This window comes from Thermobia domestica, chromosome 1, assembly GCF_964235325.1.
Source record: "Thermobia domestica chromosome 1, izTheDome1.hap1.1, whole genome shotgun sequence".
NCBI lineage: Eukaryota > Metazoa > Arthropoda > Insecta > Zygentoma > Lepismatidae > Thermobia > Thermobia domestica.
In genome coordinates, this window is record NC_137454.1 from 307,650,500 (window position 1) to 307,665,766 (window position 15,267).

Consider the following 15,267-nt stretch of genomic DNA (forward strand, 5'->3'; position numbering starts at 1 on the left):
AGGTTCATGAAAACGCAAACAGAAAAATGTTGATGGAAAAGACGGATATTGTTGTGTTGCGAGAGAAGTATTTGAACTTAATCCGAAAGTGTCGTGAAATTGGCAGAAATAAGCGTATTTATTACCTCGACGAAACTTATGTAAACAAAAACTACACATTTGCTAAACCATGGCAAAACGTAAGTGATCCTAGTGAGCCTTTACCACCAAGTGACAAGGGTACGAGGCTCATAAATGTAAATTGCGGAAATAAATACAACTTCGTTTCTAATTGTGTTCCGTGTAAGTAGTTCAAGTGGAGATTATCACAATGGAATGAACACTGAGAACTTCAATACTAAATGACACGTTGTTTACAAAAGTACTCTATGGTTGCTCACGAAAACACAGTATGAGAAACTTGAATTCTGTGTAGTTTCTTAATCATTCTAAAATACCTGTAAAAGTTAATAGGTTGGAAATATTCGTATTATGATGAGGTAAATCGGGGCCAATATATAGCCTGTCCCTTTGTAAAAGAAAGAAAAGAAATCTTTCATTAAAAGCTCAAGAAACCGCGCGATGCCTGTAAATGATTAAATCGATCATGAATATAATATCAATGGCAATATTATTTTACAGACATAAGCACAGAAAAGCCAATTATAGCTAAAAGTAAATAAATAAATTGACTCTTTCCTGTATTGCTTGCGATAATCATTACGTCTGACTACTGTTGGGACTAGAGAAATTAGGCGGGTAAAAATGTTTAATGTGATAGCACATAGTGTGGGATTTAATGAGTTGCCATGAATATGCTGTGCGAATAGTTAGATTCAAAAATAATAGTGTAGAATTTGAAGTACCGGTAGTGAATTCATATCCGTATTGCTAACAATAAATGAAGTTTGTTGGTATTCGTTTATTAAGTGTGAAGTTTTGCATGTGTCGTTGAGACCCTATAGTGGTGAGACTTCTATTTGGAAAGATGGAATTGTGCGTTTAGAGATTCTTCCAATAGGTGTAAAGCATATACTTGAGTTAACCTGAATTGCAAGTATCCATAAATATTATTTTGGAGAATAATAAGTATACTAACAATAATAACAATTATTTGTTATTGGAAAACAATAGAAGTAATGATTGTCTTATCTCCCTTTTATCTGATTAATAGTGATTACTTGTTATTAGAAAACAATAGAGGTAAAGGTTATCGTATTTTCTTTTTATTGAATATTGATTGAGGCATACTGTCAAAAGACTTCGTATAACTTTCAGACGCCTCTATTAAACTATAATAGTATTTATGGTTTTAAGATTCATTTAGTGTAATACTTTTCTGTTAAGTACAGCCAGTGAAGTATGTTTCTTGACATTTTCTGCATAAATTAAAATAAATATGACCAACTCACAGTAGGCTACGTATGGTGTTTTGTATGAAGAGTTTGAATGTGCCTTTCTATTTAAAAATAATAAACTAAATAATCTTATTTCGTGTATTGTGTTAAAAGCTGCCTTTGTGTTTGAAATGTGGTTTCCATTACTTTTAGTGGACTGGAATTCTGTTATGTTATTAGATTATAAACTCTGTACATGAGCATGGCATCCAACTAGATGATTTACAGCTTGTCTGTCCTTTATTTATTTATTTATTTATATTTTTTTATTTATTTATTTATTTTGTCCTTACTTTTTATCCTTTTTATTTGATGAATAATTTAGCGAAATAACTTATAGTGTGCTTTAAGTGTTGTATGATTGTTCCCGTTAGTAAGTAGTCTTCAATATCCGCTTTGGTCTCCCTTTGTTCCAACATACAGAGAAAAAGCAGTGAAGATTCTAGGTGAGGAACATATATGAATGCAAGCGACAAAAGTTTCCTTTCCTCCCTACTTGTTCCCCTCCTTATATGATGAAACATTTTAGCGAAAGAATTCCTGCTTCGGAATTCCTTTGTTCCAATATATAAAGAAGAAAATGCTGATGGTATACAAATCTCTCTGGTAAGACGTCATCAGAGAAAAAGAGTAGTGGACGGAAACGAAGCCTAGGTGAGAAGAATCACCGAACATGAAAGTGGATTGTACCAAAGAACCGAAGAGTTAGTGTGGAACAACTAACTGCATAAATAAATCTGTATCTGGAACACACTGTTTCCACAATCACAATCCAATGAGAAGTTCATAACCTTTATGTCTACAGTCAGATTGCAATTTCGGAAACTCGGATCACCACTTCCAACACAGTAGTGCGAAAAAGGTGGAGCTGAGAACATAAAATTTTATCTCCGATGATTGGTAGAGAGTAATATAATTCGGTGTCATAACTTATTTCTCCCCGTTTTCAACAACAGACGTGGTTTATGTGCGGTAGACGTCCAAAAAAGCTTATGTTACGGACAGTCTACCTGCTACCATTGAGCGTGGCAGTGATTCTGCTGGTGTGAAGAACACGACGAGACAATTCTTCTCTAAAAACAATTCAAAAGTTATCCGCTACGAATACAAGATGTACTAGAGACTGGAAGTAGTCCAAAGCCACATTAATTAGACAAGTTACATTTTGTTAAGATGTTTTCATTATTTATATATACAGTATCAAAACAGTACAAACATAACCATAACGCTAAGCAAGCCCACTAAGCACTTTTGATAAAAACGCGTTCCGGATTTCTTTGTTTGCAATCATATATAAAGTGATTGGAACCAATTGATTTGACAGGTAACGATTACTTACTTCGTAAATAAATAGGGACTTACTTTGTATCTAGGATTTAATTTTTATTGTGTTATGTCAATTCGGCTCTCTGAAACCTTCTTGAGTAACATTTCTTGTAGTTGCTCCTTTTTCCTTACATATTCATTCTCGAAGATTTTCGTGAAATATTTAAAAAACACAGGGTCATCCGAAAACACACTTAAATGTGAAGTATTACTTGTTAATTCTTAAACTTCCTCACTATTCTTCATATTTGAAGAGTGTTTTCGGATGATCCTTTTTCTTCAAATATTTCAGGAAAATCCTCTTCGAGAATGAATATGTAAGAAGAAAAAGCAACTAGAGGAAATGTTACTCAAGAATACTGCAGAGAGAGACAAAAAATTATATAAGAAAACATAAATTAACTTCTGTCTACATGAGTGGTGATTACCTGTTTATTTCATGAGATATGTATCGTATAGTGTCTATTAGTAAATACTTTCTTCGTACTTTTTGTGTACTTGTAATTAAGATATTTTAAAACTTGCAATCTATTCAGACAATTTTTAGAGTAATCATTACAAGGAAGTAATCGTTACCTTACTGATACTTAACGTTGCTTTCATCCAAATTATAAGGTTATGTAAGACTTTTTTTTAAAAAACACAAGCTGTGTGCTTTAAATTTCCTTTCAACACGTACCCAAGTGTATATGTATAAACCACTATATCGGATGTTCTAAATCTCGCGCCCGGCCTCAGAGGTTAATGTTGCTAGAGTTAAAAGCATGACGAAGATATAATAAAACCTTTTACCTCCGATGTCTTGTTTCGGCGGTAGGGCCCAATAAGAATATAACGATGTGGCAGAACCGAACCGCACGGCACATGGCAAGATAAATGTCTGACAAAAAAAAAAAAAAAAAAAAAAAAAGTTTGGCGGGGAATAGGGGAAACGTATGTGACTGACAACCAGACGATCCGTGTTAAAATGGTAGCAACGATTCTTTGTTTTGGTGCAAAACGTATTTCAAGATAAATGTGAATGGAAACAATGAAACAAAGTAGGAATAATGAGCAGAAATAGAAATAAGCACACTCATTCACAGTATAAGTGTCTGAACGTGTTTAATTATTCTATAAAATGGACATGCGGTTGTACATGTTATAACTAAGACCCGGATTTGTATGTAAAAACATATTTTTTCCAAACACATACAAGCCCAAAACAATGTTTATTATACCAATTAAGAGTTTACAAGTGTAAATTACAAATTTTATTTCACATAAAAATACATATTTTCTGAAAAAATTATGTAAATAAATATTTGGATATTTTTATAATAAAAACACATTTTTAATAATTTTGCGTTATTTTATTCTAAATTTCACTAGGAATTGTTTTTTCTTTCTCTTGAAAGAAGTCAAAATAGAATAGGATAAATCGATCCATCATATTTACAAGCTATTTCCCACCTGCAGAAAAAGGAAATTCTGACATCAGGGCTGAGGTAAATTGTGCCAAACAAAGAGCTTCTAAAGGAGTGCTTTGCACTTTAAAGCGAAAACTTAGGGGAGGACGAGTAACTGTAGGTGAAGGGGAAGTGATCGTAGGCACAGCACTATATTTTATATTACTAAAGGAGAAGGATTTCGTTGCAGTGCGGTTTCATTGCATTAACCACCACGTGACTTATCGGTTTTGGTGATGCTAGTACTTCCAGTCCGGCTTCAGAATCCTACCCTAATTGTTGTAGGGTTTTTTTTTTTTTTTTTTTTTTTTTTTTTTTTTTTTTTTTTTTTTACCAGAAGCTTTGTGGTACCAAACGTCTCTTTCCTTCGTAACATTATCGGGTTTTAGTCTAGATATTTGACGTTAGTGCCTTATATACAGAACCAAGTATAGAAAAAAACCCAGATCTTTTACTTCCTCCAATACCCGTAATCACGCCTGGCTTAATGCTGTACTATATTAGGCGGAGAATTTTGAAGCATTTGTATCTGTAGTAACATTCAGACGAGCTTCAGCCATTGAAATTGTTCAAAATTTAGTGACAGTAGCTTGAAATGTGAACTTGGCTTTCATATTTGCCAGTTTCGGTTTCTTGACTCACTCTATAAAGAAACTAGGAACTACGGGAGATTTATTGAGTACTTCGGTTAAAGAAGTACAGTGCATTGAAAGAAAGCTGAATGTTTTTTCTTCTTCGAAATCTAAAGTCGTAAGAAAAAAAAATAAAGATTTGTTTGAGAAAAAACTTTGGCTATAAAACCCTATGTAAAATATCTGAAGTATTGGAAGTCACAAGTGAAGTTTATCGTGTGAATATTCGTGATATGCACCTTTTCAAATACGCGAGGTTAACATTGTGTGATGTAGAACGTTCTTTTTCTCAATATAAGGCATTATTAAATGACAATAGGCATGCTTTACGACATACAATTTGGAAAAGACGATAGTTATTCATTGCAATGCCTATGGAATTTCGACATGTGATGAATAGGAGCTATTGGTATTTATTTTTTGTATGTTGGTCGTTTTCCCATATTTTTCCTTGTTATTTTTTGTTAAATATTTTTTAATTTTTAGCAAACATTTTTTTCATTTTTTAGCACATAAAAAATAAATATTTTACAGTTTTTAAGTACACAAAAATCGGGGCTCGAGTTATGACAAACACAAAATATTACATACTGTACATATGCATTATGTGCGCATTTCTCGCGTGCCAAGTGGTTAGAAAGCTCACTCCCAGTGCACGTCCCCATGTTGGCATGTTCACACTTTTATATGGTACGTGAGTGTGCTTAGTTACGTTTCCGCACACTGTTCCTACTTTGTTTCATTGTTTTCATTCACATTTGTGTGAACGTTTTGCACTTTAAAAAAAAAAATCTGTGGTTAGATTTGAACACGGATCGCCTGGTTGCCAGTCACATACGTTACCTCTATTCCACACCAAATAATGTTAACATCTTACTGTTAGGCACTTATCTTTCCATGTGACGTGCTGTGTTGCCACATCGTCATTTCTTTACCGGGCATTACTGCCGAAACAAGGCCCTGAAGGTTAAAGTGAATATTGTGTTTTAATCTTCTTTTTACCTCTAGCATCACTCCTTCCGCTGAGCCCAGTCACGAGCTTTAGAACATACGATAAAGCAATCACTTTCAACAAACCGGACGTTTCCGGGGTTTACACGGTAGCGGTCGCTTATTATAAAATAAGCTGCATATTCGGATCTTGGTTCACATGAATTCTGGATACAACACGACAAAATTGTACGACTTCGTAGAGACCAGTGGCACAGTTTTGACAATAAACCATCGAAGCTAAACCTGGAATTGAACCCAAATCCCGGACCGTGCCGCTGCGCTAACCATTATGCTTCCTAGTCCGTTGTTTGACGAGCACATTTAATGGTTAACGCACCGGAACGTTAGGGTGGAGACCAGTGTTGAGTAAGTTCCTTGTAAAATTGTATTTGTATTTGTAGCACGTTCATTGTAAAAGAATGAGGTAGGTTGGATGAATGGTCCGTGGGTATCTTTGCGGGCAACAGCTGCAGAGAATGTAGGCCTACATCAGTGTCAGAGGCGGCATGAATGAGAGGCTGTTCGCAAAGATACACTTTGGCTACGAGAAATGCCATATTGCTGCATTACCGGAAAATGACATACATTTATAAAATTTTGGTTGTATTTACTCATAAATAGTATTTGCAGTACGGCTGCTCTACTGTCGTATTTCTAACTCTATTCAATAATCGTCCCTACAATGTAGCCGATTTGTTAATATGTGTATATTAGTATAATAATAAACTTTGCATGGTGACTTCAATTCATGTAACATTCTAAATATTGGTAGAGTTAATACGAAATTAAATTATTTCATGCATACAGGGATCTTTTGACATCAATGAAGGTTGACACTACACAGGAAAGAACTGATTCCCGAAGCCGAGCCCAGCAAGTTCGACAGATACTAGGTACTCAAAGAAGTGAAGGTCAAAGAATGTCTGGCAGAAGCGTTACGACAGAACTTCTTGGAGAGAGACCTCAGAGGCCACGTGTTTCTCATCCGTAAGTACGCTTTTTAATATTTTTTTTAGTAGATAACACAAGAGTTGTGTGATATTCATTGACATGGTAATTCATGTAATCTTTTCTATATATATACAGGGGGGACAAAAACAATCTAAAAACACTTCATACAGGACACGTAAGTTTGGCCCTCCACTGTACAACGCGTGTTGTGGTTGCCGATCGTTTTTTGTTTTCAATGTGTCATGTGGACCATCCTCTTCCGTCAGCAGTAACCAGTTCACCTGTGAGTGTCGTGGTGTAAAAGTGGTGCGGTAGAATGGGTGACATGACAGACTTCCAAAGAGGCATAATCGTTGGTGCCCATCTGGTTGGAGCTTCAGTGGCAACAGTTGCCGAACATTGTGGAGATATCGAAAGGCACTGTGTCCAATGTCACGAGGGCATACATAATTCATGGGCAAACGACGTCTGCAAAGCATAACAGTGGTCGAAAGAGAATCCTGTCAGATAGGGACCGGAGGGCATTAAAACGGATTGTAGCAGCTAAAAAGAAGACCACTGCAATGAAAATTACGTCTGAACTCAATTCCGGCCTACAGAACCCGGTTTCATCGAAAACAGTGCGACGGGAACTTCATAAAATGATAATTCATGGCAGGGCCGCTGTCGCCAAACCCCTGGTCACAGCAGTAAATGCGAAAAGGCGTTTCCAGTGGTGCAAGGACCACAAGGCGTTGACTCATGAGCAGTGGAAACACGTAATGTGGTCCGATGAATCGACCTTCACCTTGTTTCCAACAACCGGTCGTGTTTACGTATGGAGAACACCGTCGCAGGTCTATGATACAGACTGTCTGCTCCGAACTGTAAAGCATGGGGGTGGTCCTGTTACAGTATGGGCAGTGATATCGTGGTTTTCTGCAGGTCCCATCATCGCCCTGCATGGAATGATGAATGCTAAGGCGTATGAGGCCATTTTGGGGGACCAGGTTCTACCCATGGCCCAAATATTGTTCCCTGATGGTGATGGCATTTATCTGGACTTGGAGTAGTGTTCGGTTTAATTAGTTTAATTGCTTCCATTACATCTAATTCAGTAACGGTAGGAATTCCTATTAGGGCACTATTACTAACGATATTCTCAGGCAATACCTCTTTACCTACGTCTAAGTTAAAAGCTTCATAAAATACACTCTTAAGTGCTTCACTCTTAAAGCAATTTCGACAGTGTCTTGGATTAGCATACCATTACAATTTATCTGCTTTGGCACTTCTTTACAGTCAGACTTTTTAAAAATGTTCCAAAAATATGTACTGTTCTTATAAATACTATTTTCTAAGTCTGAATAATAAGATTTTCTTGCTTCAATGTATTTCTTTTTTACAAGTTTCCTTAGATCTGAATATCTTTGATACCATACTTCATCATTTGTTATTTTGGCTTTAACAAAATATTTAGTTTTTGTTTATTTGTGCTTTCAATGCTCACGTCATTCATGATCCTATATTTTTGTTTACAACCAATTGACTTCTTAGGTACATGCTCGTTTAATACAAAATAAATTAAATTATATAAATGGTCAGTGCCTTCATTGACACTGTTAGTGCAATAATTTAATAAGTTAATTTCCTTAATGGCCTTGTAAATATCTAGGAAATTTGCTCGTTTGAAATTATATGTATCGTACTGAGGAACTGGACCATATTTGCCACTATCTATTATTTTCCACTTAAACATGAATGGGGGATGGAAGCGATATACTTTAGTCAGTGCTGGGATGTCAAAATGCATAAAACTGTTATCTATATTTGCCAGCAACAAATTTAATACTCTTCCCGGATTACTATGATCATATGACTTGTTTTTCTGGTTTAAATTAAAAATATTGCTTAATTCAATTTTTTTTCCGCTTTTTTCTTCGAATAATAATCATCAGTTGTTATGTTACCTGAAATCCAATCTATACCTCCTGCGTTAAAATCTCCTAAAATAATTACATTAAAATCTTTCGTCAATATAAAAGAACATAGCCAGTCACAGTAGTTAATAAAATCTTGAAGTAACATGTCAGGAAGGAAATAAACTAAATATAAAATCAATGGGGTACTGTCAGGAATTAAATTTTTTGCTATAATAATGTCTAACGATCCGTCAGGGGGATTAAGGATTTCATAAGAATATTAATTTTTTTATTAAAAGTAAACATTCCCCCCCCCCCCTTTAGACTTGTTTGTAAGGGTTAGATTTCTATCTTTTCGTATTACACTGTAGTTTCTGGAGATTTGAGAAAGATAACAGTTTTCCTTTTTATACCTCGTTTCTGTTATACAATAAAAATAATAGTTCTCACAGTTTATTTCATCTGTAAATTCTTTTTCTTTTGTATTCAAACCATTAGAATTTTGATAGTATAGTTGTAAATATCTCGTATCCATTGATTATGCATTACTTACCTGTTGTTGCTCTCTTCCATTCGGATCGCTTGCCGACATCAGTACCACTATTTCATCCTTCAAACGCCCCATGAACCTTGTAAACAATACTCCTTCGGTCCACATATCCGAGTTGCTCATAGTGTCAAAATGTTTTTCATGTACACTATAAAACGGTTCTTTTAAATTATTGAGCCATTAAAGTGCCAACTCCCTTGAATAAATCCATTTATTTATATCTATCTGTTGTCCTGACAACGACATTCCAAAATCCTATTATTTAAAGCATATAAAACATATGAATATCTTTTTATATCGATATTATAATTAATATATTTTTTTCTTTTTCTTCTTCGAATTACATAATCAGCCTAGTACATATTTTAAAATATCTTACGCCCTAATAAAATAAGATACAACGCACTGTTGTATATTATGGCGCTCGACGGACTTTTCTTTTTATTTATTTACTCAATAAAAAGAAAAAGAATTCTGGACCGTTTACCTTTACATGTAAATCATTCGAGGTTTTCGAATGCACCTCGTATACTTGAAAATTACAATTCATATAAATATACATATATATCATATTTAATTTTATAACCCAGCCCCCGCCAAGTGAACTTTGTGGTGGACAAACACCGTGTGCGTGGGTTTTCTCGGGGTTCTCCCGTTTCCTCCCACTTTCTTCATTCCACCATTTCATTCATTACTCATTATCACCGTTACCTTTAGCCTAACCGGCATAACCGTGGGACGTAAAACTCAAAGATTTCATTTTCATTTTAATTTTATAACAATATTATTATCATATTTATTTTAAATTTTATTATCGTCTTCATTTATTTATACATTTCAACGACGATAAGTCACATTCGAAATTTGATTCACAAGTTATTTAAGTCCTTTTCGGGTCCATTAAATGCTTGTTACAAGTTAATAATTATTTACTTGGGCATCATGAAGAAGGTTTTGAAAAAGATGTATGTGATGTTCATATAGTTGTTCTTTGAACATAAGATGATCGGATATAAGATATAGTTAAACAAGATATAGATTAAGATTGAAATATAATAATAATAATCAGAACATAACATAATAATTAACATCTTCTTAACATCATAAAAATACGAATAACAAACGAAATTATAATGATATTTCAAGTGAAATAAAGCAAAAATCAATTGAGTACGGTTTTCTCAGATGCCGTAACTTTAATTTCAATGCAACGAATTCATTTAAGTTGCATTGAAAATCATAAACAGAAATACAGTATTGTGCGTTATTTACTTCTACAGTTCTTCGTTTTTTACTTTGAGAATTTTCGCCATCTATGAGATTTCTACGAAGTCCCCATCGAACGAAATTAGATCTAACGCTTACATGCTTCTTAGGTGTACGTAATCGTACTAAACTAGGATTAGGTTGATTTACACAATCACTATTACTGTTACTACTAAGGTTAGGTTCGGTTATCTTACCAGTAAAATTAGGTTCAGTTCTCATTCGTTTTACTGGTGGCGAGATGTCGTGTCTCCTAACAAATCTATACTTATTCTTTCCACAATATTCACGGTAATTTGTCCTACCACGGTTTTTGTTTCTTCTGTAATTTGGTTCGGTTGCATTACCAGTACACGTGAATTTAACATCATCTTGTACATTGGGATCACACTTTAATCTCACATGAATGTATCGAATTTGGTTTCGATTAAGGTTCGTTTGGTTCAGGTTATTACTGTATTGCACGATCAATGGATTTTCAAAATTTTGCAATATCACACTTGGATGATGGAAACCAACGCACTGCATCACGTTCTGTGACAGCATCATCGGATTGTCTACTAACATCATTTTGGTCTTTTCGTTGAATGTACAATTTGACAGATTCAACTCAATCGGCCAATCACTACAAACATTGGTGGGAACACACGTTTTCTTTCTGAATTTCACGAATACTGGAATCAACTTTCTTCCTGCTACATGAACCAAAGTCGTGTACATATCATTAAATGATTCTATTACCATTACTTCATCTTCAGGATTAGTATCATGACATGATATATACTCAACATGATACTGTGAGTTCAAGTAATCAATAGCATTCACTAAACGAAAACGATCGTAACTTTTCGCACATTGATACATACCAAAATCATCATTACACGCAGCATCCATAAGACAATCAAAACTATTCGACTGAAAAGAAAAGTTAGGATAGTCTGTTCCAATCAATACGGCAGTATGCTTTTGTGTAAACTCAATAAGTTTCACTAGTGTAAATTCAAAATTTGCTTTCTCCGTTGTTTCTATAATGTCTACGGAGTCTTGAACTTCGTTGAATCTCTGTACTATCTTGCCCATTTCTTCATCATAACGCTCGAACCTAACTGTAATTTGCTGATTCATTTGACTTAGTTGTTGTTGTATTTGGTCCCATTTGCCATCGTTACATTGCTGCAATTGCTCTAACTTTTCGTCAAAATGTTGACCTTGTTGATTCACCTTTTGGTCCAGTTTTTCAAATTGCTGATCCATCTTTTTATCTAACTGTTCAAACTGTTGAGCTTGATCCCGAGCTTGATCCTCACTTCGTCGAGCTTGTTCCTTAATTTGTTCCGATATTCCCTTTAAAACATCCATCAAGTTTTCTGGAAAATTCATATCAGTATATATATTTTGGCTATCCGTAGCACTCATGATATTTCGAGATATTATCTTGCCATTTTTTAAGATGGTACAATTAATATCAGGCTCAATGTTGCTCGTTTTTACTTTACTTCTAAACGATACAACCTATTCCCGGTGTTCGGCACCAATTTAGAACGGTTCTTTTAAATTACTAAGCCATTAAAGTGCCAACTCCGTTGAATAAATCCATTTATTTATATCTATCTGTTGTCCTGCCAACGGCATTTCAAAATCCTATTATTTAAAGCATATAAAACATATGAATATCTTTTTATATCGATATTATAATTAATATATTTCTTTTTCTTTTTCTTCTTCGAATTACATAATCAGCCTAGTACATATTTTAAAATATCTTACGCCCTAATAAAATAAGATACAACGTACTGTTGTAACTAACGTACAAGGATGAATAACCGTTGTGTTTTGTTTTTAATTTGACACACTTGACAACCTCAATATTTGCACTATCTTTAATAAATGCACTAAGTTCATCACATGAAACACTAGGGTCAAGTCGAATCACAAACAGTGCGGATACACGAGGTGGTTTTAAGTTTACCTTTAGTTTATCACTAGCACTACTTTCCTGCATTAGATTTGAGCTTCTTGTAGGTTCGCGTGATTCATGATTTGTTACGATTCCTGGCTATTTTGCTGGATTATTACGCCTGGAGCGTTGGCTTACAACCTTCCATTCACTATTGTTTGCATTTTTTGTAACTCGTTCCGATGGCATGTGGTTCGCTTCATTCACCTTGTTTTCATTCGAGCACCCTTGCACTATAACATGGTCAAGTTTGGGTGGTCTATTTACAACTTCTGCAAATGTCTTAACTCTGTTCTCACTACTTGCTTTCACTAATTCGTTTAATTTGATGTTTTCTTCCTTTACAGATATTCCCAGCCCCCGCCAAGTGAACTTTGTGGTGGACAGACACCGTGTGCGTGGGTTTCCTCGGGGTTCTCCCGTTTCCTCCCACTTTCTTCATTCCACCATTTCATTCATTACTCATCATCACCGTCTCCTTTAGCCTAACCGGCATAACCGTGGGACGTAAAACTTAAAGATTTCATTTTCCTTTACAGATATTAATTCGGCTTTCAATGCCTCATACTTGTCACTTATTTCCTGTAATATAGATATTACATGGTCTAACTTTTTATTCACTATACTACAGCATGAAACACCTTTTGAGTTGTTATTTGAACAATTAGTATTTGAGGATTTGTTTTCCTCATGTTCCAAAACTTCATCATCACTAGAATCTCAACCGTAGTTGTCTATTTGATCAGTGACTATGGAACTTACGTGCTTCCTCAATGTAGGAATAACTGCCGTGTTGTCTCGTTGCCTTATGCAGTTTTGACATTTATATGTTGAAATGCCTTTGTCCGAATACACTTCGTATTCAACACGTCCAAACTTCTGACAGTTCTTTAAATGATATCTATTGTTGCATAGACAACATGCTAAAATTATAGTTGTTTTCCAAAAAAAAATTGCTTACGACACAGACTACATGAGTCGTCAATTGGCGCCATCTTGAATAATAATAATAATAATAATAATAATAATAATAATAATAATAATAATAATAATAATAATAATAATAATAATATGAACTTTTGCCGGGGATCGAACACAAGTCTTCAGCAAAGACGCATACGCTAACCATATGGCCACGAGAAAGCTCAGTTCGCAGCGGGAGAGTGTCAGACGCAATATACTGCTTCAAACCCCTCTTTAAATTGTGGGTTTCATTCTATATAGCATCTGTGCTCACTATTAAAATTAAATACAAATCAATCAACCAACAAGTGTGGATGAGGAATAAGGGAAAAAAGTGTCCACTGACATTATATACTTCTAGTGAGCTCTCTCCTGGCTATAAAGTTAACTTACGCGCCTTTGGTGTGGGAGGCCAGAGTTCGATTCCTAGTGGGAGCACATGTGCCTCAGATCCCACATTAGTCTATAAGACCACGTTTCACATAGCCTCGCTGCTGGAAAGGACGCTAACTCTCATCAACAGGCCAACCGTTGTGTACTTCTTAATAGCTTAATTCGAGCATCAAAAACTTGGTGTTAAACAAAATGAGTTACGGGCTTCAGAGATTGAATACAAGTAAATTAAAACTCAAGGATTCTGTTATAGACTCAAGGACCATAGACTCTGATATAGACTAACTGTAATTTGTCGTTTTTTATTATTATTTACTTACTAATAATATTCCAGGCAGAACTGAAACAGGCTATTTAATAGGGACACAATATCTTGGAAAGGAACTCCAATGGTTAGTTAGTTTGACGGTAAATTTCTTCACATATGGCATGGAAATCATGGGTTTGATTTTCGTACATTATGTTTAGATTGTACATCAAATAATAGGTCCATGTGAACATCTTAACTGGTCAGTTGCTAACGCGTAAACTTTCTTCGCGTATATACCCACGTTTGATTCCTGTAAGAATATTTGTCGCGGATACAAATCTGAGCAGTAGATTGGGTGTCACATTAAACAACAATTTATTTACTATTTTATACTTTATTTGATTGGTATTTGCACAGTACGTTCCTCTTTCCGTTTCATACGGCCTCAGTGCTAAAAGGGAAAGTTAAACGCTAACCCCAGCAATCAATAGGTTCACATTTGATGCAGTTTGCGGAATATTTCTTTTTTGAAAGTATGAACATTCTGAATCTTTAAGAACTTAAAATGGAATACATATTTTGATGAGAGGTCGGATCAAGCAAAATATTTCTCGTTAATGAAGCGAAGTGTAGTTTAAAATAAATTATTTTCCCGAGGTATAGTTTAAAATAGTGACCTGTGTACTGTTGAGATTCGATGTATCATATATTTTCAAATTCACTTATTTTGGTTGATTAGTCTGAGTTCAGAGTACCTTTTCAGCTTATATGTGCACGTCATTGCATTTGTCGAGTGCGGCTTTCTATGTTATATTTTAACCTGGTGCAGCGATATCTTTCAGCGTTCGTGAGATATTGGTCATTACACCAGAGCCCTCGCCGCTTTCTGGACGTCACTCACGATAAAACGATGCCGCTTTCGACTTATGTTTTCATTATATAGCACCCACGCATTACAGAGAGCTATTCTACAAGTCAAAATAAAGCGAAAAATATATATAATTGTATACCATTCGGGTCGTCGTTTGGAGACGCGAATTGCAGTATATGGCAACGTCACGGATAAAGAACCGCAGAGAAGATATACCAATCCATCAAATAGTTACATCGATTCTGTCCAGGTGGCAGTTAAAGTCGATAGACGTTGACACTAGCACCACCTATTAACGTAACAACTGAGGGGCAATGCTAATGGTTGCAAGTTAGTCTGCAGCGCTGCCACATAGTGTAATTTTGATTACCCATAGCGGCTGACGATGCG

The 15,267-nt window shown here is 35.1% G+C and overlaps 1 protein-coding gene across 1 annotated transcript in view; it reads left to right on the top strand.

The window, feature by feature from the left end:
• mRpS31 (mitochondrial ribosomal protein S31) overlaps positions 1 to 15,267 on the top strand; it is a 55,267-nt gene that overhangs the window by 27,450 nt on the left and 12,550 nt on the right. Inside the window, exon 5 of the mRNA XM_081727304.1 lies at positions 6,583 to 6,762. Coding sequence (XP_081583430.1) covers positions 6,583 to 6,762 — 180 coding nt within the window. The remainder of the gene's footprint in view (positions 1 to 6,582; positions 6,763 to 15,267) is intronic.